Raw genomic sequence first — 21,501 nt, forward strand, 5'->3', positions numbered from 1 at the left:
GCTCCTCTGGCTCAGCTTCAACCCTGAGTAAGGGTTGTTTTAACCTCTCTGATTCCACATTTCCTTCTCTGGTCTTTCAGACAGACTGACGGACAGAAGGACAGAAGACAATACCTCTTGAGTTGTCATGAATAAGGATTAGAGCTCCTCTCACACAGGTACACCCCACACGGACACAAAGCAAGATCATCAGGATGTGACTTCACTAATGAGTTTACTCCAGGACAGGTGAGGGTGAGGACTTTCCTTACATTTTCCGACACACATGGTCCTTTCACATTCATAGACACGCATGGACCAATAGCTCCTGCAATCTTCAGTTCCCGAGAAGTCTAAAACAAATTACACAATAAGTTAAGAGCCAGTCTGCCGTCACCAGAGGAAAGATCCCAGGGAAACTCTCTACTGAACTGCACCATCCAAATGCCCACTCGAGCTTTTCCAGGAGCACTAGCACTCATCAGAGCTGCAACAAAGCCACCTTCAAAAACACGTCACGAGACCAGGGGCGCTGGTGCAGCAGTCATACTCCGCAGGCTGAGGCACAAGATCAGGACAAGGCCAGCCTCACTAGACAGTGAATTTGTCACCAGCTTGAATTCATCAGACTGTCTTAAAAATCAAATTAAAAAGACACAGTATAAACAAAAACAAACAAACAAGCCGAGCCATGGTGGCGCAGGCCTTTAATCCCAGCATTTGGGAGACAGAGGCAGGTAGATCTCCGTGAGTTTGAGGCCAGCCTGGTCTACAAAGCGAGTTCCAGAACACTCAGGGCTCCATTACTCAGAGAAACCCTGTCTGGAAAGAACAAAGACACAGTAAGGTAGCATTTTCATACTATTCATTTGTTTGAAGCAGGATCCCTAAGAAGCTGAGACTAACCTGGAAATCTCTACACAGCCCAAGTGAGCTCATACCCACAATCCTCCTGCCTCTGCCTAAGTGCCAGGATACAGGCTTGCACCACCACACCAGGCCATGCATAGTCATACTTATAGATTTCTAACCAGTAAACATATTATTTTAAAAATACTTAATTCACAAATTCCAACATTCCAACATAATGATAAGACCAATGGATATTTTCTTTTTTCTTTTTTTTTAAATAGACAGGGCCTCTATATATAGTCCTGGCCTCAAATTCAGATTCTCCTGCCTCTGGATTTTTTTTTTTTTTTCAAACAAATGCTTTAGCTTTAGCTGTCTTGGAACTCACTTTGTAGATCAGGCTGGGCTCAAACTCACAGAGATCTGTCTGCCTCTGCCTCTCGAGTGCTGAGATTAAAAGCATGAGCCACCACTGCCTGCACAAATGGAGGTTTTAAACACTGAACTCACTTTATTGAAGTGAATTCAAACTTACAAAATAAAGTGAATTCAAACCATTCCTTTTTGTTTGGGGGTGAGCTGGGTTTTGAGAGAGTTCATCTGTGTAGTTCTGGCTGTCCTGGAACTTGCTCTATATACCAGGCTGGCCTCAAACTCAAGAGATCTGCCTGTCTCTGTCTCCCGCATGCTGAGATTAAAGGCATGTGCTGCTCAGTCTATTCCTCTTTATCAAAAAAAAAAAAAAAAAAAAAAAAAAACCCTCAAGCATACATATGCTTTTACACAGATGCTGATGGAGGTAGTTAGGCTTAAACAACAGGCACTCTGCCTACTGAGCAATCTCCCTATCCCCTTTTTAATAACTTCCAATTCTGCTAAATACTCAAACAAAAACCCCTCAAACATTTAAAAATGCTGTTTAAAGGTTAAATTATCCTAGGTTAGGATATATAAGTTACATTATTCTAGATAATCTAACGCTTTCTCTAATTCTCTAATGGCAGTTTCTAATGGCCTCTTTTAATGATTTCTCAATGACTTAAGTGTCAGCTGTCTAGGACTGCTGTGGGACAATGGTTTTACCCTGTAAAGGTTTGTTTCTTATACTTGTTTAATAAAATGCTAATTGGCCAGTAGCCAGGCAGGAAGTAGAGGTGGGGCAATGAGAACAAGAGAATTCTGGGAAGAAGAAAGAGTCAGTCTGCAGCCATAACCCAGAAGCAGAGGAAGCAAGATGTGACTGTCTCCCCAAAAAAGGTACCAAGCCACGTGGCTAACACAGACCAGAATTATGGGCTAATAAAGAAGCCTGAGATAATAGGCCAATCAGTTTATAATTAATGCAGGCCTCTGTGCGTTTCTTTGGGACTCAACGGCTGCAGGAGCAGGCAGGACAGAAACCTCTGTCAACATAAGACTATGATTTCCTACAAAGAAATACAAACTTAAACTCATAATGCTCTTAGGACACCTCAGTTGTTCTTCAATATAAACCCTACTCAGTGCTATTGCGTATTATTTATTTATACTGTGTGAAGATGTGTCATGGTGATTGGTTTAGTAAAGAGCTGAATGGCCAATAGGCAGGCAGGAGAGAAGGGAAGGAGGATTCAGGCAAGAAGAGAGGAGGAGACACCAGCAAGACACTGAAGAAGTTCATTATGATATAAATGAGAGGTAATAACCAGGTAACTGAGTTATGTGGCAGAACACAAATTAAAAAATATGGGTTAATTTAAGTTACAAGAGCTAGTTGAGAAAAAGCCTAAGCTAAGACCAAACGTTTACAATTAATAATTAGTCTCCATGTCATTTATGAGCTTGTGACCCAAAGAAAGGTGCAATGCAGTGACTCACACCAATGGCTGGGTGTATACTGACCATGCATGACTGTGTCCCCAAGCCTCAGTACAGCAACCAACACCCACCCTAGCCCCTCTAAGTCCAAATATCCTAAAGTGGGTGGAGCAGAGCAGAGCAGGGCCTGAGGAAACCAGAAACTTTCTGTTTAGAACTTTAATAAATACATAGGTCATCCTTGAGAGACAAAGGACTACAGTAGGCAATACACTTTGTGATTGCCATCTTGTTGGATCCTTTTACGTGATCTTTAAAGCTTCATTTATGGGCTGAGGCTACCAGTGTCTAAACTAAACCAGTAACAACACTAATCCCAGAAAAGTTTCAAAATTCTTCAATATGGTTGGGTACAGTAGAGCATACAGGAAGAGGCAAGTGAATCTTTGTAAGTTTGAGGCCAGCCTGGTCTGTATGGCAAATTCCAGGCCAGCTGAGGATACACAGTGAGACCCTACCTCAAATAAATAATAAATAAGAGAATGTTTATCATGTATATATGAAAATTCCATAAACTAATTATATAAGCTAATTTAAAATAAGTTTTCTAAAAGTCTACTGTACCTTTACTTCCAATGTAGCACCAAATGCCATTCTGAAATCTCCATTGAAGTCTTTACTAAAAATCCTTTGGAATGTCTGCTTGAAAAGAGAAGTATTGAAAGAATCTCCCATCACCATGTGGCCTCTAGGTAAGAAAGGGGAAAGTATACATTTAAGAGAACTGGAAGCCATTTGGTTGTTCCCTTAGTAGTCATAAACACAAAGAAAAACATGACCACATAGGTGCTACAGATTAACGTAAATGAAGAATACCAAGTTCAATTTGTATTTAGCAAAGAAAGTATCTCAAAAACATTAAACAAAAGATCCTTATGGCAGTTCTAGGGGGCTGGGAAGGTGGCTCAGTGGGTAAGGGTCCCCCTAAGTCTGATAACTTCAGTTCAATCAATCCCAGGATCCACATGGTAAAGGAAGGGAATTAACTCCCACAGATAGCCCTCAAACATCCATGCAAGTGCCATGACGTGTGCATTCAGAGACATACACATATACACTCACATACCAAAAAAAGTTAATGTAAAAATATTTTATAAGATTTAAGATACCAATTCTATATTTTGATCACTAGACACAAATCTTCAGATATGGTAAAATCTCCTTGATTACACTCACAAAAGAAGAAAACAAGCAGGGAAATCTACACAGGTCTGTGGTGTCATTGACTGCACTGTGCTATTTCCATTCTTGAAGTTGGCACTTTACACATTTGTATAAAGTGCTACCCTGGGAGATGCTAAGTGAAGAGTGGGAAAACTCACAATTCCCAACAGTCTGCAATTATTGCAATCAAATGATACACAAGTGGTGGCACACTCCTATACTCCAGCACTCAGGAGGCTGAAGCAGGATTGTGAATTTGAGGCCACCCAGGGCTACACCAGTAAGACCGTAATCAAACACGCATGCACATATATGCCCGGCTACAGGCAGTAAAGATGTTTAGGCATTTCTCTCTCACACTTATCATTCTTCACCTAAAACATTTTGAGCAGCACCCAGCATTCCCTCCTTCCCCATCAAGCATCTCCAGGTCATCATGTGACCCCTTTAAACCGAATGCTCAAAGGGAAAAAGTACAAAATTTCAGCAGGGACAACAAGCACTGAGGGAATCTGAGTGTCTTAGAAAGCATCCACTACTCCACTAGTCCAGCCTGGGCCACCATGTCTTTGTCTGAGGTCATCCTATGTAGGGACATAGCCCCACCCATTGGGGGCGTGTTCGCCTCGGGCTAATGTTTACGGATAAATCTGCCGGGCGTGAGCCCAGCAGCCCTTTTCTTTTGCTCCGCTTTTCCAGTGCTCCGCGGGAACCTGTGGTCCTGTAGGTCTATTTCCTTATTAAAGCTGTATATATCTATATAATCTGTCTGCATTCATTTGCGCCAGCCACAATCCTACTCAGCCAGAACCTGGGCTTCTCTTGGTCTCAAGGTTGTTTTGTTGTTTCTTCCTTTTCTTTTCCTTTCTTTTTTTTCTAAAGGGGGGTTACATGTATTCATCTCTATGTATGTGTGTGTTTGTGTGCTTATGAATAGGTATGCATAAGCCAGGGAGGGCACAGAGGTCAGAGGACAACCTGCAGGATTGTTTGTTTCCTTCCACATGAGTCCCGGGATTGAACTCAAGTCTCAGGCTTAGAGGCAAGCAGGCACACTTACCTGCTGAGCCATCTTGCCAGCATGTATGGTTATTAGTTTCTATGGGGTGGGGAAGAGCTTTTTCTTTTTAAAGTCAACTTCTTGCTATACAGCCAAGGCTAGCCTTGAACTCAAGATCCTCTAGAGTGCTATGGGTACAGATATGCCTACCAGGTCCATTAAGACCCAACCTATTACAATTGGCTCAATCTGTTCTACTCTCCAAAACAGGTTCAAGTGGCTCAGATTCTACTTCCTATACCTTCTCCTAAAAGAGCACAAAAAAATCACTAGGGAGGTTGATTAGAAAAGCAGAAATACAGACCAGGGAGATAGTTCAAGAGAGAAAGGTGCTTGCTACCAAGATTAACACCCTAAGGTCAATCCCTAGGTCCTCACACTGGAAGAAGACAGTTAACTCCCGCAAAGTGTCCTCAGACCTCCACATGTGTACACTGACATACATACTCATGCACACACATAAACTCCACAAAGTGTCCTCAGACCTCCACATGTGTACACTGACATACATACTCATGCACACACATAAATTCCAAAAGTGTCCTTAGTCCTCCACATGTGTGCACTGACATACATACACATGCACACACATAAAACTCCACAAAGTGTCCTCAGATCTCCTCAAGTGTACAATGACACACATATACACTCATAAATAAAAAAAATAAATAAATAAAATTTAAGTTAAAGAAAAAAGACAAAAGAAATGCAGACTCTCTGGCCCCATCCATGGTCCTCTGTAGATGTTCCTCAAACTATGCCATGTATTCCAGCCAATAGGACTTGGGCAAATGTAGGTTGATTCAGCAAGTGAGAAATGAGATTTAAGAGGCCGCACTTCTAATGAGCTCCCAGAGAAACCAAGGCTGTGTGTGTTCAAACTCTGCTCTATGCTAGAATCACTGGAAGAAAACTTGGAAGAATGCTGATGCCTAAGCCATGCCCCATGCTAATTATACCACGGGACAGGACAGACAGAGCAGCTTCCCTTGTTCTTTACTCTTTTCCTAGAGTCTTTGACGCTCCCTAGTCGACACCATCATGTAGCTGAACTACAGATTCTGGCCTCCACCTCAGTGCTTTCTGAACTTCTTGAACACTAAAGACAGCTGTTCCCCAAGAGCTTTTGATTCAGAGGGTCTGAGGAAAGCCAAAAAACATTCCTAATCTGTTCCATAAGCCCCATGGTTCCTAGTCCCGTCATCGTCTCAACCTGAGAATAAATTCTATATTTTTAGTTGAGGACAATACTGACTTGGTGTGTAAGTGGCACTTGTCACAGTCACTTAGCCAGGTCAAGTTCCTCCTAAAGGCATGATACTCTGACACTCAGATGCTATTGTTGGCCCATCACAAAGATGTGCACAGCTGAAGGCCAGTGGGCACTCCACATCAGCACAGCACTAGACTTCAGGTAAGTTTAAATTCCAAAGAAACAGTTACTCTGATGGGGTTTGTTCCTGGTGAAATCCTGAGAACTCTTGCCAAGCACGGCTTCTTCCTCCACAGGGCCCACACTCCCTTTCCTGCCAATGAACGCAAAGCTGAGCGACCTGAAAGCTCCAAGGTTACCCTCCCTTACTCCTATGACTCCATCATTCATTTCTTCCCTTACCATAGGGAAGGTATAGTTGAACATGTCAACATACCCTGTAAGATTTGGACAGCATTTCATCTCCAGAAGTCCAGTTTGATCAAGAGCACAAGCATAAATATCAATGCAGTGACCATTTGCAGCAGTTCGATTAGCAAGCATCTCGTAATGCTGTAAATAAAAAAAGAAAACTATCTTTAGGAAAGAGAAGCATAATTCCCAAGGCATGTCTTAATACACCTAAGGATGCAGTCAAGAAAGGGAGCATAGAATTCGCTGTCTATAAAACAACCACATAGAATAAAAATACAGTTTTAGATTCAAAACTCTAGAACCATTTTCTCTAAGCAGAGCCATAGATGGAGACAAGTTAATGGGAGCCAAGATCTGGAAGAGTCACTGTACAAGCACCTTCTGACTTCAGAAAAGTAGCCATCATTCATCTAGAGAAGTCCACACCTGGCTGTCACTGCAATTACAGCTGGAACCCAACAGTGCCTACCTTGGTTGCCTTTTTCATGAACCGCGCATTATCTTTCTCAATATCATGCCAGGAACGAATAGGAGTCTTCAATTCATCTCCAACCACCATGCCAGGCCCTTGGGTGGGAGGGCCTCCAGTGAACAGCATGATCCTGGCTCCAGTGTTTGGAAAAGTACCCTAAAAACAGAGTGAAGACTATGGTAGAAGAAGCATACAGTTCCCCCTCCGAGTATGGCTTCCATTTATGTATAAAATACTCCAAAGACGAACTCTCCACCATCCTGCCTCCTTACCCGCTCTCGGCACTAGGGCACTAGGGGTGCCGTGGAGTAACACGCATGACAGCAGAGAAAAGCAGTGATTACTTTCTCCCAACCAGGTGGTTTTGCAGTTTATTTAGTAAAAGTACTTTCCACTACTCCCATTCCCATAGTTTTTCATAAAATTTTTGGTATTTTCAAAATACTGAGGGCCTCTCAATGTGCATAATAATGACTAAAATATTTTTGGATATACAGACAATGACCTGACTTAAAGCACAAGAAATTTTCAAACAGAGCTATCAAGAACAGCTTGTGTGATTTAAGAGGTCCCTATAAAAGTGTGAATTACCTCCAACAATCCAACAGCAATGGACAATGCAACACCAGTGGATCGCAAAGGTCTCTTCCCCTGAGTTACTGGCCATGGGTCCCTCTGCAGCTCCCCCAGAAGATCTGTGAGGTTCATATCAATCTTGTGAACGGGCTGCAGAAATCTATATGATTCCAAAAGGGCACATCAGTTGTGATTTACTAAAGTTCCTTTAACCCTAGGTCACCTAGTCAACTGCTTTTCAGAACCATTATTCAAAAGCAAAAACTCAATCCTTTTCCTTCAAAATTATCTCTATAAACACAAAAGCGATTCCAAGCAATTTTAATGTGAAATATACTATAAAATCTAATAATCACAAATTTATACATGTATCATTAAAAAAAATCAAGCCGGGCGGTGGTGGCGCACGCCTTTAATCCCAGCACTTGGGAGGCAGAGGCAGACGGATCTCTGTGAGTTCGAGACCAACCTGGTCTACAAGAGCTAGTTCCAGGACAGGCTCCAAAACCACAGAGAAATCCTGTCTCGAAAAACCAAAAAATAAATAAATAAATAAATAAATAAATAAATAAAAATAAATAAAAAATTAAAAAAAAAATCAAACTGAAAAGGAAAACGTCAGCTCAATTAAATTTTAAGTAGCAAAGAAATCCTAATAATAAATCCAGTTTGTTTCTGTGGACAGTCTCTACCATGCTGAAGCTTCTGTTAACATGCCTCTTGAGCCTTAGAAGCTGAGAAAAACACTCTGGTTTCCCACCAGAGTGGAGGTTGTCTCCAGCACAATTTGCTGGCGGCTAACCTGGCCGAAGGCAACCACAGGCTTTCAGTCAACTGAAGGAAGTGAGTGCCTGCTCACAGGCTTATTTCAAAGTACCCAAAAGAAGTGGTTTTTGTTTTGTTGGCTTTACTTAAGGATCAAGGATAACAGCATGTGTCAAAAAGGAGGGGACCAAAGTGTCAAAATGTTTCTATAGGACACTGAATAGCAACTGGGTTTAATCTTTAATTCTTTTTCTTAGAACTATGGGACCCGAAGTTCTAGCATCGCTCTTCTTGCTCTCCCGGGCTGGCAGGCATGCCCACCACAGAACATGGAACACTGTGTACCGATAGCTCACCTGCTGGAAACAAAAGGCTGCTCCTGAGGTTGAGCAGGCCTTGCTTGCTGCATGGGCATAGCTGATTTGGTCAGGCCCAGCATATCCTGAAAAGGAAAAACAGAAAGATCCAATTTCCAGTAACACTAAAAGTAAACAATAAGCATTACAGATCTACCCTTGGTCCTGCTTCTCGACAAAACACAAACCTGTATCTGTTTTGCAGTTAAATCCTTGGTCCCTCGGAAGACGTAACTCTTGGAGATTCCTTCACAGCTTAACTCGTGAACCTGCACCATCCTCCCAAAAGTGATAAGACCAACCAGAGCATCGGGAGGAAGGAGACTCAAGGACATCTGCAGGGATTCTTTGAGTGCTTGAAGGTCATCTTCCTCCAAACATGTGTCAACCACATAGAGAAAGATCAGAGGGGATCGAGCACCTCGCTTTGAGCAAAGAAAAACGGCATAATGATCAGTATACACATAGCTACAGCCAGCTAGCACAGAGCAAATTAGGTACAAAACAGCAAGTCTTTATACCTGTAAATATCCCAGGGGCTACAAACTGTATAGCTAAAAATCTACACCAGCTTCTAATTACCTCATCAAATGACCCAGAGTACATCAAAACAAACATAAATCTAAAAAGGTATTTAATATCTAATACCTACTATGTGCCACACATTACTGCAGACCCTGGGATACATAACTAAACAGAAAGAACAAAGATTCCTGGCCAACCAGCGAGATGGCCAGGGAGCAGCAACAGCTAAGATGGAGGAAGGTGGCAGATCCCTGTGATAAAAAGGGAGCAGGGCCAGGGATGATGCCATACGCCTTTAATCTCAACACTCAGGAGGAAGAAACGGATGAATCTCTGTGAGTTTGAGGCCAGCCCGGTCTATAAAGACAGCCAGGGCTACATAGTGAGACCTTGTCACAAAAAGTAAATAAATAAAAATTAAAATAAAAGAGAGAGAGAGAAAGAAAAGGGCAGCCTCAGTAAGACAGTAAAATTTGAGGGGACAAGATGGCCCAACAGATAAAGGCCAAACCAAACCTGATGACCTGCATCGATCCCCAGAACCCACAAGGTAGAAATATTGGCTTCCACAAATTATCCTCTGATCTTGACACATATGCCCACACACATACACACATAAATAAACAAATACATAGACAAATCATGGTTATAGGGAGGAAAAAGAGAGGAGAGTGGGGAGCAACACAGACACAGAGCAAAAATGAGTTCCAGCCTGAGGAAAAAGAGCAAACACCCTCTGGCAGGTGTGACACTTGAGTCAAAAAGGTCCACGGGCTGAACAAGGACACTAGGGGGCCATGAGACATGGGGCCTTGAAGACTATCTTTTGTTTTGAGTGAAGAGGGGCCAATTCAGTCAGTGGAGGCTTCTGAGCAGAGAAGTAACATAAAACATGTTTCTAGAGAGTTACAATGACTGCTGGGTTAAGAATAAAATACAAGCAGGCATAGGTCAATGTCAATGAGGGAGAACAGCTAAGATACTGTATGTATCTAGTGAGAGGAGGCAGATGGCGCAGGATGGCTGGGGACAAGAAGGTGTGGGGAGGAGAATCTAGGTATGTTCTGAATAGTGACTCAGTGGATGGCCTACTAAATAAGACAGGGGATGTGGAAGAAAGAAATCAATGGTGAGAACAGGAAGGGGTAGGTCTAACTCTTCTAGGCCAGGCTAGCCACTGTTCATCTCCTCGGCTGCATTTGGTTGTTGATTTCACCGGACTCATGCTCAAGATAGGAAGATCATGGGCAGGGTGTGTGAGGGGCCTAAGTCTCAGAATGCTTAGGGGGATCCAGAGGAAACAGCTAAGATCAGGGTGGTGGGAAAAGAACCAGACTGCAGAATTTACATCAGGGCCAGACGATCCCTGCAAACCTATCTCTCCTTCTACCATACAGGGACCAACAACAGGAAGGGAGGAGGCACTATAAATATTTTTAAGCTGACCACCTAGACAATGAAGTATCTCAATTGAGATGAAGAAGGCTGTGGAGACATGCTTTAATTCAGTCAGTTTCACCTTTGTTAAAGCCTAGGCCAAGACCTGAAAACAAAGCCAGTAATGCAAATGTACTGTAACATACTGTATAGAATCTGCTCTCACGGACACCAGCTTTACTTTACAAAGCCAGTAACGCAAATGTACTGTAACATACTGTCTAGAATCTGCTTCCACGGACACCAGCTTTACTTTCACGGACAGGTGAGATATCTATATCACTCCAAGTATTTCAAAAGAAACTCGATTTTAACAGTGTTCGTTAAACACATGACAAAATTACCTGGATGACGTACTCAATTGTTGAAAACTGAGGCATCAATTCAGCAGGCTGGTTCACCTCAGATATACCTGTATATGCTGGAGGGAACTAATGAGAAGAAAACAAAACAACATTTAATTAGGGCTACAAGCGATTTGTGTTCCACTTTTTTTTTTTGTGCTGGAGCTAGCCTAGGCATAGGCGAATGTACCACTTCTGAGCTCCAGTTCCAAACATGCATGGTACACTTATGTCCCATTTATAAAACTGATTCATGACCACATTAATTCTGAAAGCACAAAATAAAAAACATCTTGCTAAAACACAAATATTAGCACTCAAAGCTTCTAATTCTTACATGTCTATGGCCATATAACCTTAAAAAAGATTTACTGATAAAAATAGATATTACACTTGATCTTGGCCAAAAGGCTAGCCCAAAACCCATGTCCGGAGAGTAAGTCTACCCCAACACTTCCTGGACCAGCACCAGGACCCACAGGCTGGACGACCCAGAGACCTAGGATAGAACCAAACATGCCTAGAGGGAGAAAAATGTCAATATAATGATTCCTAACAATATTCTGCTTTACACACAGATTGGTGCCTAGCTCAATTGTCATCAGAGAGGCTTCATCCAGCAACTGATGCAAACAGATGCAAAGATCCACAGCCAAACATTAGGCCAAGTTTGGGGAATACTGAAGAGGGGAAGAAAAGACTGTAAGAGCTGGAGGGGCCAAGGACAATGTTATGAAACAGTACTTTAACTATGTAAAGATGTATTACATTTGTTTATGTTGCAGAATATTGCTTTAACTAAGCAAAAATGTGTTACATTTGTTTCTACCCCTTTTGTTTAATTACTTAAAGTGTGTTGGTTTTGTTTATGCTGCATTTGTTTAATTTGTAGCGATATGTTGCTGTTCCACCTTGTCTGCCTAAGGTACCTGAGTGGTCTAAAAAGTTGACCAGCCAATAGCTAGGGAGATCTCTGAGTTCCAGGACAGCCAGGGCAACACAGGAAAACACTATTAGGGGAGAGAGGGTGAAGGACATGGCACTTTTGTTTGTTTGTTGTTCTTGAAACAGGTTTCTCTGTAGCTCTGGCTATACTGGAACATATTCTATAGACCAGGCTGGACTCAAACTCAGAGATCCATCTGCAAGTGCTGGGATAAATGGTGTGCACCATCACCACTCAGCAACACGACACTTTCAAAGCAGAAGGAGCTCAACACTGATACTGGACCCCTAAAGTTACATGAAAATTCAATAACATGCACCATCTAATTAAGAAATCAATGTGATCCAATAAAATATAAACAGCAGATCTATTTTCTTTAGGTAATATATTTACTTCCTATAGAAAACTTAGAAAGATCAGAGAATTTTATATGTCCCCTAGTATTCAAAACCAATGTGTCTAACAAAAGCCATTACCTGAGATCACCAGAGTGCTAATCACCAGTGTAGATAGAAATGTAAGTTGATATCTTTTCCAGAGTAGTACAACAAAAACAAAATGTATACACACACACACACACACACACACATATATATGTTGTTTTAAATTACATACCTGATTTCTTTGAAAACAGAAATTGCAAGCCCAAAGTTTTGCTCGATAATCAACTTGACTGTAAGAAAGATAAATATCACAGAGGTTTATTTCTAAGCAGGAAAGCAATCAAATGTAGACTTAAAGTTCTGTAAATTAAACAGACATGTGCTTCTACGAGTGTGCATATACAGAAGAGCTCGTGAGATTGACTGCAGGGTACACTAGCTATTAAGTACACCAAAAAATTCCCTCAAATTAGTAAATTCTTTTTTATCTTTTTCATGTTCATGATCATGTTTTAAGATTTCTTCACTGCCAGGTGATGGTACACGCCTTTAATCCCAGCACTCGGGAGGCAGAGGTAGGCGGATCTCTGTGAGTTCGAGGTCAGCCTGGTCTATAAGAGCTAGTTCCAGGACAAGCTGCAAAGCTACAGAGGAACCCTGTCTTGAAAAACCAGAAAATAAAAAAGATTTCTTCACTCATATAAACTATAAGCTTTATCCTTTTGCCTTCATTTTAACTTGGTTGTCAAGATAGACCCAACGTTTTCAACAATGTAAAACTTTTTTAAAGATCTGTTTAACTATTTTAAGTGTATGTGTTTTTTTCCCTGTATGTATGTGCGGCACACACATAACTAGCAGAGGCCAGAAGAGGGCAAAGGATCCCCTGGTACTGGAGATAACAGAAGGCTGAGCTACATGTAGGTGCTAGGAACATGACCATGAGTCAATGCAGTAGCAGCAAGTACGCTTAACCACTGAGCCACCAATCTCCAGCCCCTATATACAACCTTCAATTACAATAATGAAATGACATTTCATACTTGGGCCATAGAAAGTATGTTTCCAGGTTGGTAAAGCTGCTAGAAATAGTTGATGATAAAGCATCTATTGCTTCTTCTCCCTTTGTGAATTTTTAGGGTATTCCTAGCCAATGGCTACCATTTTACAAGCAGGGTAGAGATTTTCCTAATATGGGCTTGATAAAGAAAAAAAATGAAATAAAGGAAAAGGTGCTTCTGCACCTTTTAACACTCTCAATTTGCTTCAGAATCCCTCAGCAGAATGGTGGTACACTTCCACTGTCTTATGGCCTCCCCGATGCCGGAGGGCCACACAAATCCTCGAGTCTGAGACCAAGTTATGCAACATGAACACTCTACCACAAAAAATAATGGAAAAAAAAGTATTTCCAATAGTGCCCAAATATATGAATAGAATAGACTCTCAGGTTTAAAAAAAAAAATTCACTCAACAATAAAATTACTGGGAGTCAAATTTCTTCTGCCAGAGAAAGACAGCTTAGTGGTTAACAGCAAGCGCTTGTTGCTCTTCCACCCAAGTTTAGTTCCTAGCATCCATCCTGGTAGCCCACTCTTCTGTAACTCCAGCTCCAAGAAATTCTTCTCCCTCTTCTGCCCTCCACAGGTACCTACATGCAAATGGCATGCACATATGCATGTCCACTTGTGTAAGCACGTACACACACACACACACACACACACACACACACACAAATTCTTCTGTCTACTACTTCTTCCAGACATACACATAGTCATATAGGGGATGTATAAAAAGAGTAAAATTTTTTTTTAATTTATTTATTTATTAAAGATTTCTGCCTCCTCCCCGCCACCGCCTCCCATTTCCCTCCCCCTCCCCCAATCAAGTTCCCCTCCCTCATCAGCCCAAAGAGCAATCAGGGCTCCCTGCCCTGTGGGAAGTCCAAGGACCCCCCACCTCCATCTAGGTCTAAGAGTAAAATTTTTAAATTTTTTTAAATGCTTTAAAAGCCATCCCTTGGCCAGATGGTGGTGGTGCACACCTTTAATCCCAGCACTCAGGAGGCAGAGGCAGGCAGATCTCTGTGAATTCAAGGCCAGTCTGGTCTACAGAGCTAGTTCCAGAACAGTCAGGGCTACACAAAGAAACCCTGTCTTGAAAAGATAATAGAAGAAAAGAAAGGGGGCTGGAGAGATGGCTCAGTGGTTAAGAGCATTGCCTGCTCTGCATAAGGTCCTGAGTTCAATTCCCAGCAACCACATGGTGGCTCACAGCCATCTGTAATGAGGTCTGGTGCCCTCTTCTGGCCTTCTGGCATACACAGACACAGAGTGTTGTATACATAATAAATAAATAAATATTAAAAAAAAAAAAAAAAACGACAATAACAGGAGGCTTCAGAAAACAGGTCCTTCCACAAGACTGCAGCACTGCCTTCCACACGGGCAGGCTCTAGGACACAGAGAAACCCTGTCTCAAAAAACCAAAAAAAGAAAGCCATTCCTCAAAGTCTACAATTAAGCCAGAAGCAAACTGCTAATCTGGGAGAGGATAAGAAAGGAAGGAAGGGAAAGAAGGGAGGGATAGAAGGAAGGACAATTCCAAACTCTCCCCATCTGTCCTCCCCTTGTTCAAATAAGGTTTCTTCCAGAAACACCTTTAATCCCAGCTTTTGGGAGGAAGAAGCAGAGGCAGAAGGATCTTTGTGAGGTGGACACCAACTAGGTCTACATAGTGAGTTCCAGGACAGCCAGGGCTAGATCTGCCTCAAAAAAGACAGAAAACAAAAAGATTCCAATTTGATCTGAAGTGTTTGACCAGAGAGGTTCCCGTGAGCAAGCATCCTCTAAGAATCTCAGCATCTACTTACTCTTACCTCAAACTGGAATCTCTTCTACAGAAATCAAGTGATTTTTATGAGAATTGCATAAAGATGACAATTTATTTCTTATTTTACCAGGTTTTTAAAGCATTCATACCAAAGTGGATTGAGAATAGCCTTGCAGGTTGGCCTGCTGCAAAGCACAGGTTCATACTGTACAGGAGGCAGGTCTGGGCGTTCCTTTAAAGGAGTGAGGAGACAAGCCAAAGGAACAACCATTCTTGTGGCTTCAAGGCGGCTAGAAGGCCACACATTCCAACTGAAACGCACGCCATCTCGCTCTTCATTCTGCTGAATGAACTCCAGATATGTTGCCATGGTCTAAAAGGAAGCTAAAAATAAAGCTTTAATTAGATGCAAAATTCTCAGTTGATCTTAAATAAAATAAAAAATAAAAGATGGTCCCAAGCCAGGTGCAGTGGTTCACACCAGAAATCTAGCACTCAGTCCCAAACAAAGAAATCATGTTTCACAAACACTTGGTGAGGAAAAGCCTGTCACTATAGGATAACAGTAACTTTCTTCTCTCAGACCCCCAAAGTTGACTATTCTTCCTTCTGTCTTTGTTTTTTGCTGTCATGATAAAGACCATGGCCAAGCCAGATGTGGTGGCATACAACTTTAATCCCAGGGAGGCAGAAGCAGGCGGATCTCTATGAATTTGAGGCCAGGCTGGTCTGCAAAGGGAGTTCCAGGATAGCCAGGACCATTACACTGAAACCCTGTCTCAAAAAACAAACAAACAAAAAAGACCATGAGCAAAAGCAACACAGGGAGGAAAGGGTTTATTTCAGCTTATTCTTGTAGTCCATCATCTTCCGGGAAAGTCAGAGCAGGAACTCAGGCAGGCACTATACAGCGGCCAGGGGAGAGCACTGCTTACTGGCTCGTTCCTCAAGGCTTGCTCAGTCTGCCTTTTTATAAACCCAGGGCCACTTGCCTAGAGGCAGCACTGCCTATGGTGGGCTGGACCCTCAGGCATCAATCAGCAATCAAGAAAATGCCCCACAGGCCCACCTGGTGGGAGCATCTTCTCAACTGAGGTTTCCCTTTCTCAAATGACAATGGCTTGTGTCAACTTGGCAAAAAACTAATAGGTCACTTTCTCAAACCATCTCTGTAGAACTTGAAAAAAATTAATCAAAGCAGTTAAAGGTTGAACTGCTTGACCATTTGTTAGCTGTGTATAGGCAGATATTACTACTATTTAGTTGTTTGTTTGTGGTGCTAAGGGTTGAACCCAGGGCCTTGTGCATGCTAGGCAAGCACTGAGCTCAAGTCCTCAGACAAGCCAGTTTCAACCATGTATCCAAAGTCTCAAACTGTTTCATCCCCCAGCAACTTCCCTAATTCCCTTCCTTCCTTTATCCATCAAAGTACATACTGTATGAAATGTTACATTCCAAGTAACCTTTTGTGCCCCCCTCCCACACACATACACACTTTGCTCACTGTGGAGAAAAGAACTGTATGCTGATTTGAGAATCTGTTTACTAACAGGAAGCAGCGTGAAACTCAAGCGTTTCTAATGGGCACACCAAAACTACGAAGGGGAGTTTGCTTTCGTGCCAAGTCTCCCCTTGTCCTCCTTCCTTAGCATGTTTGCACCCCTCCCACACACATACACACTTTGCTCACTGTGGAGAAAAGAACTGTATGCTGATTTGAGAATCTGTTTACTAACAGGAAGCAGCGTGAAACTCAAGCGTTTCTAATGGGCACACCAAAACTACGAAGGGGAGTTTGCTTTCGTGCCAAGTCTCCCCTTGTCCTCCTTCCTTAGCATGTTTGCTTATGCTCATCCTTGAAAAGCCCTGGGAAGTCAGTCCTTCGGACTAAGCTTTCAGACCCCAGTGTTGTTGAGTAAATGCTTCCTAGCTGTGGACACATCGCAACACATAAGTTACTGAGGTTCAACTGAACAAGTCCTTCAGGAAAGCAAGCAAGGACTGCAAGGTGACCCAGCGGGTAAAGTATGACAGCCCGAGCTTGGTCCTCAGATCCCACACAGAGCTGTAAGGAGAGAACCACTACTACAAGTGTTGCCTTCAGCCCCCAGCATGGGAAACCTGACAGGTGCACACACAGCACGCATATCTCACGCAAAGAAATAAATAAAACAATGAAAAAGGAAAGCAAGAACACTGAATCTATGAGATGAGAACGGAGGGAAAATTCTTGTAACCTCCATTATTTGAGAAGCTGAGGCAAAAGAACCAAAGGAGTTCAACGCCTCCTGGGTTACATAGGGAGATCATATAAAATATATGTGTATGTGCATATGTATATGTAATATTATATATAGCATATATTATATATACTATATATAAGTAATATTTTACATATATATAAAATAGTAAAGTGCTTTTAGTGACAGACATGCTTGATAACTGTCTCCTCTGAGGAATACCATACTGCTAATAACTTCGATGAGGTCAATTTTACATGCCCAGAAAAGCAAATTAATTATTCTACCATACAGAACCCACACAACAAAAATCCCCAATCTGTTCCAACGGAGACTCTAAGACATTTCCTTGTTATTGATGGCAAACACAGGAAGCCAAACCACTGACTACACAGAAAGCACTTATGTACCTTCCTGGAGGGCAAAAAATAAATCACAGGTACGTACGTTCTAATATCGCCATTTTCAGCAACTACTTCAGAAAACCCCATTCAATATCGGTAACCCCTCTTTAAAGGAACCCAGGTCTCTACATATTAAAATCTGCTCCCTGTTTCCCATGGCCTCCTTTCCTGGCCCTTCTAGACCACGGTTACTTAATCCTGTTCATGTTAATTCACAGAAGATTTCAGTGAATGCATGAATCCTTTTTAGTTCTATGTTCTTTTATTAAATTCGATATGTTGAGACATATCAAACGACATGAGTCCACTGCTCATAGCAAATTCTCAAGGAGTACGGATATTTGAAAAAGTAAACACGCGAGTGAGAGAATACACAAAAGGATCCAATAAAATATCTGAAAGTATCCAATAAAATATCTGAGCCACTCTCATTTCTCCACGACATAACTTTCCAGGACTTAGTAGCCATCTGTAAGCACGGCTAAACATCTAATCCTGTACTGAAGATCTGGGTTCTGGTTTCACTTATCACAAAGCAAAACTCAACTTTTTCATGAAGATTCAATCCTTCCGGATGTTCACGCCACCACCACCACCACTCCAATTCCCATGGCTAAAGAGCCAGAAACCGGTCCTCTGCCATCAGGCAGGGGGCGGACGAGTCACTTTCATCCAGTTTCTGGATCATCAGTCCCCTCTGATGCCTCAGCCTGGCAAGCAGAGGGCTCCTCCCCGAAGCAGCCCACCTTGCTCGGGCACCTCTGGCCTCGGCCCTCCTCATCCTCCTAAGCGCCCACTCACCAACGCGGGACCGCTCAGCTGCCCGGAGCCACTCACCTGGACAGAGCCTTCCGCGCCGCACGGACTCCAGCACTCGGCTCCGGCTTCCACCGCCAAGTCCACCTCAGCTCACAGTCGATTGGTCAGTGCTCCCATACGTCACTCCACGGCGCCTTGTCTTAGCCAATCAGAGAGCGCTGCTCTGGCTGACGCATGAGAGCGAAACCGTCAGAAATGCTGCGCCGCCATCTTTGAACAGGGCAAGGCAGTCGTTTCTCACACTCGAAACTTCAAAATTCAGAGTTTCTTTAGGGTACGTGCGTCCTCGAACACAGCCCTAAACGCTTCTCCTGCCCCTGCGCAGGACCTCGGCGCCTGCGGGTCCGTCGTCCAAATGCATCCAACACTCCTCAGGCGTCCGCCCTTACCACGACGTTTGTTTGCCTCAGAGGGAAGTCCCTCTGGTCACCTTAGTTACCGGGAAGCGAGACCGGTGACGTGTAGCCCCAGAGGAACCCGAAGTTGTCCGGAAGAGGCCATCAGCCTGCGGGAAGGGCCTTGGAGGTGGCAGGGAGTCTCAACCGGGTAGCAGGGAGTCTCTACCGCTAGTTGAAGTTCTTTCTGAGCGTGGCAGGTGCAGTTCCTCGCAGGACCAAACTTTCCCTTCTCACTTGCTGCTATGGCTTCTGCGCTCAGAAGAGACTGTTTCATCTCCCTGTCATCCAACAAGGAAATGAGTAATTGGGTACAGTCCTCGTATTCAAGCATTTTAGGAGACTAACAGAGTCCATTTTTTAATGGATAATACAAATTTCTGTGACCGCCTCAGTCATTTTATAATTTCTTACAAGTGGAGAAGAAAAAACCCAGCAAATTCTCAAATCTTTTTGAAGATTTATTTTTAATTAGACCTGCCTGTTTGTCAGTCTATGTATGTGTGCACATGAGTGTGCAGGGCCTACAGAGGCCAGAAGAGAATGTGGGGCCCCATGGAGCTAGAGTTACAGCCGAAGAAATAACACCTTGGGCCACAAAAGTGTAAAAAAGGGTAACAGCAGAGCTAGGCTGTACTGATTCTGAGAGGAGCGGGATTGCTACATCCTGCAGGGAAACAATCCCCCCACCACACCGCAGCTTCAGGTATAGCCTGGCTTCCCAAAAGGTCAGGATACCTTTCCCTCCAGAGCTGTGCTGGCCTGCCCTTGGGGTTCTGACAGGAAAAGTCCTCAACTGTAGCCACTAAGAGCACCTCCTGTGCACATCCACTACACTTGCTTTTAAAAGGGTCTTACCCACCTCCTCTCTCCCTCTCTCCCTGTCTCCCTGTCTCCCTCTTTCCCTCTCTCCCCCTCTCCCTCCCCCCCTTTCCTTTCTTTCTCTGCTTCTCTGCCTACCTCTCTGTCTCTATCCCTTTCTCTCCCCTCTCTCTGCCTCTCTCTTCTCTTTAACTGCTCCTGTCCCCAGAGTCCAGTCTCCTCCTCCCTCCTCTTCTTTCCCCCTTTTTATGTTTCCTTTCCCCTTATTAAAAAAAAAAAAAATCCTCCAGGGGCTGGAGAGATGGCTCAATGATTAAGCGCACTGACTGCTCTTCCAGACGTCCTGAGTTCAATTCCCAGCAACCATATGGTGGCTCACAACCATCTATAATGAGATCTGATGTCCTCTTCTGGCATAAAGTCAATAGAGCTGTCATATACATAAAATAAATAAATAAATCTTTAAAAAATAAAATAAAAATAAAGAGAGTGAGGCCAATAAATATGGTGGAGGCAGAAGGATCAGGATCAAGATCACCCTCAGCTACACATTGAGTTGAAGGACCCTGCCTCAAAATAAGTAAATAAGCAATAAATAAATAAAAATGGGCTGGCGAGATGGCTCAGGGGCTAAGAGTGAGCTCTTCCAGAGGGCCTGGAACTCAGCATCACACAAGAGAAAAAAAAAAACCCTTCCATGTGAACTCTGTCACATGGCATCTTTCTCTCTCATGCCACCTTTTTAAAAATTAACAGCTGTCCCTTTGCAGCTTCAAATATAGCCCAACTTCCCAACAAGTCAGGATACCCTTTTCTCCAGAGCTGTAACATTCACACTAACTAAGACAGGGACCAGTTGACTTGTTTGGCTGAAGAAATCTCAAGAGAGTATAACATTACATCCAGGCTAAGGCATGGTTCATCACATTTATTGTGGCTTAGAGTATTTTAGCTGGAGGATGTAAAAAGTATGCAGTTTGGCATGAATGATAGCATGGACATGAGGGATAAGGAGATGGCTCAGTGGTTGAAAGCACTGTGCTTCCTGCTTTTCCAGAGGCCCTGAGTTCAGTCTCCAGTACCCATACTGCTTGGCTCACGACAGCCAGTAACTCAAACTCCTGGGAAATTCCATTCTCAGAGGCCACCTGAACTCCTGTGCACAAAAACACACACATACACAATTGCTAAAAATAATAAAACTTAAAAAAAGAAAAAAGCATGAACATGATCAAAGCTTCAGACAAGGCAGATGTGGGAAAACATCTGTAGTTAAAAAGGGATTAGCACTAGGTGTTGGTGGCACATACTTTTTTTAGGAGGCAGAGACAGGCGGATCTTTGTGAATTCGAGACCAATCTGGTCTACAAATCAAGTTCCAAGACAGTCAGAGCTGCAACACATAAAAACCCTGTCTCGAAAAACAAAACAAAAATGGCAGCATTAATGCAAAACCTAGCACTTTTTACACTGGGGCAATAGGAAATATGCACTATGGTTCAGACCCTACACGTTGAAAGTTCTAGCTTCTAAAAGCACAAATTTATTTAAAAGGAGAAATCCTGAACTGAGTGAGAATGCCTTCACCCCCGCTGGGGTTCCCTCCTGGGAAATGGCCACCAAAGGAAATGTTTTCCCAATTTTAG

At 42.9% G+C, this 21,501-nt stretch overlaps 1 protein-coding gene across 2 annotated transcripts in view; it reads right to left on the reverse strand.

The window, feature by feature from the left end:
• Nucleotides 1–18,717, reverse strand: part of Sec23b (SEC23 homolog B, COPII coat complex component) — a 36,807-nt gene extending 18,090 nt beyond the window's left edge. The window contains exons 1-11 of one of the 2 annotated variants that reach the window (XM_057780968.1): nt 18,657–18,717; nt 15,325–15,559; nt 12,576–12,633; nt 11,015–11,101; nt 8,897–9,133; nt 8,709–8,794; nt 7,603–7,747; nt 7,009–7,167; nt 6,562–6,677; nt 3,253–3,376; nt 252–332 (exon numbers count right to left, since the gene is read on the reverse strand). In XM_057780968.1, coding sequence (XP_057636951.1) covers nt 252–332; nt 3,253–3,376; nt 6,562–6,677; nt 7,009–7,167; nt 7,603–7,747; nt 8,709–8,794; nt 8,897–9,133; nt 11,015–11,101; nt 12,576–12,633; nt 15,325–15,545 — 1,314 coding nt within the window. In that variant the 5' untranslated portion in view covers nt 15,546–15,559; nt 18,657–18,717. The other variant, XM_057780966.1, reaches the window with a different exon arrangement.
• Nucleotides 18,718–21,501: the final 2,784 nt, after the last annotated feature.

This window comes from Chionomys nivalis, chromosome 9 (assembly GCF_950005125.1).
Source record: "Chionomys nivalis chromosome 9, mChiNiv1.1, whole genome shotgun sequence".
Classification (NCBI taxonomy): domain Eukaryota; kingdom Metazoa; phylum Chordata; class Mammalia; order Rodentia; family Cricetidae; genus Chionomys; species Chionomys nivalis.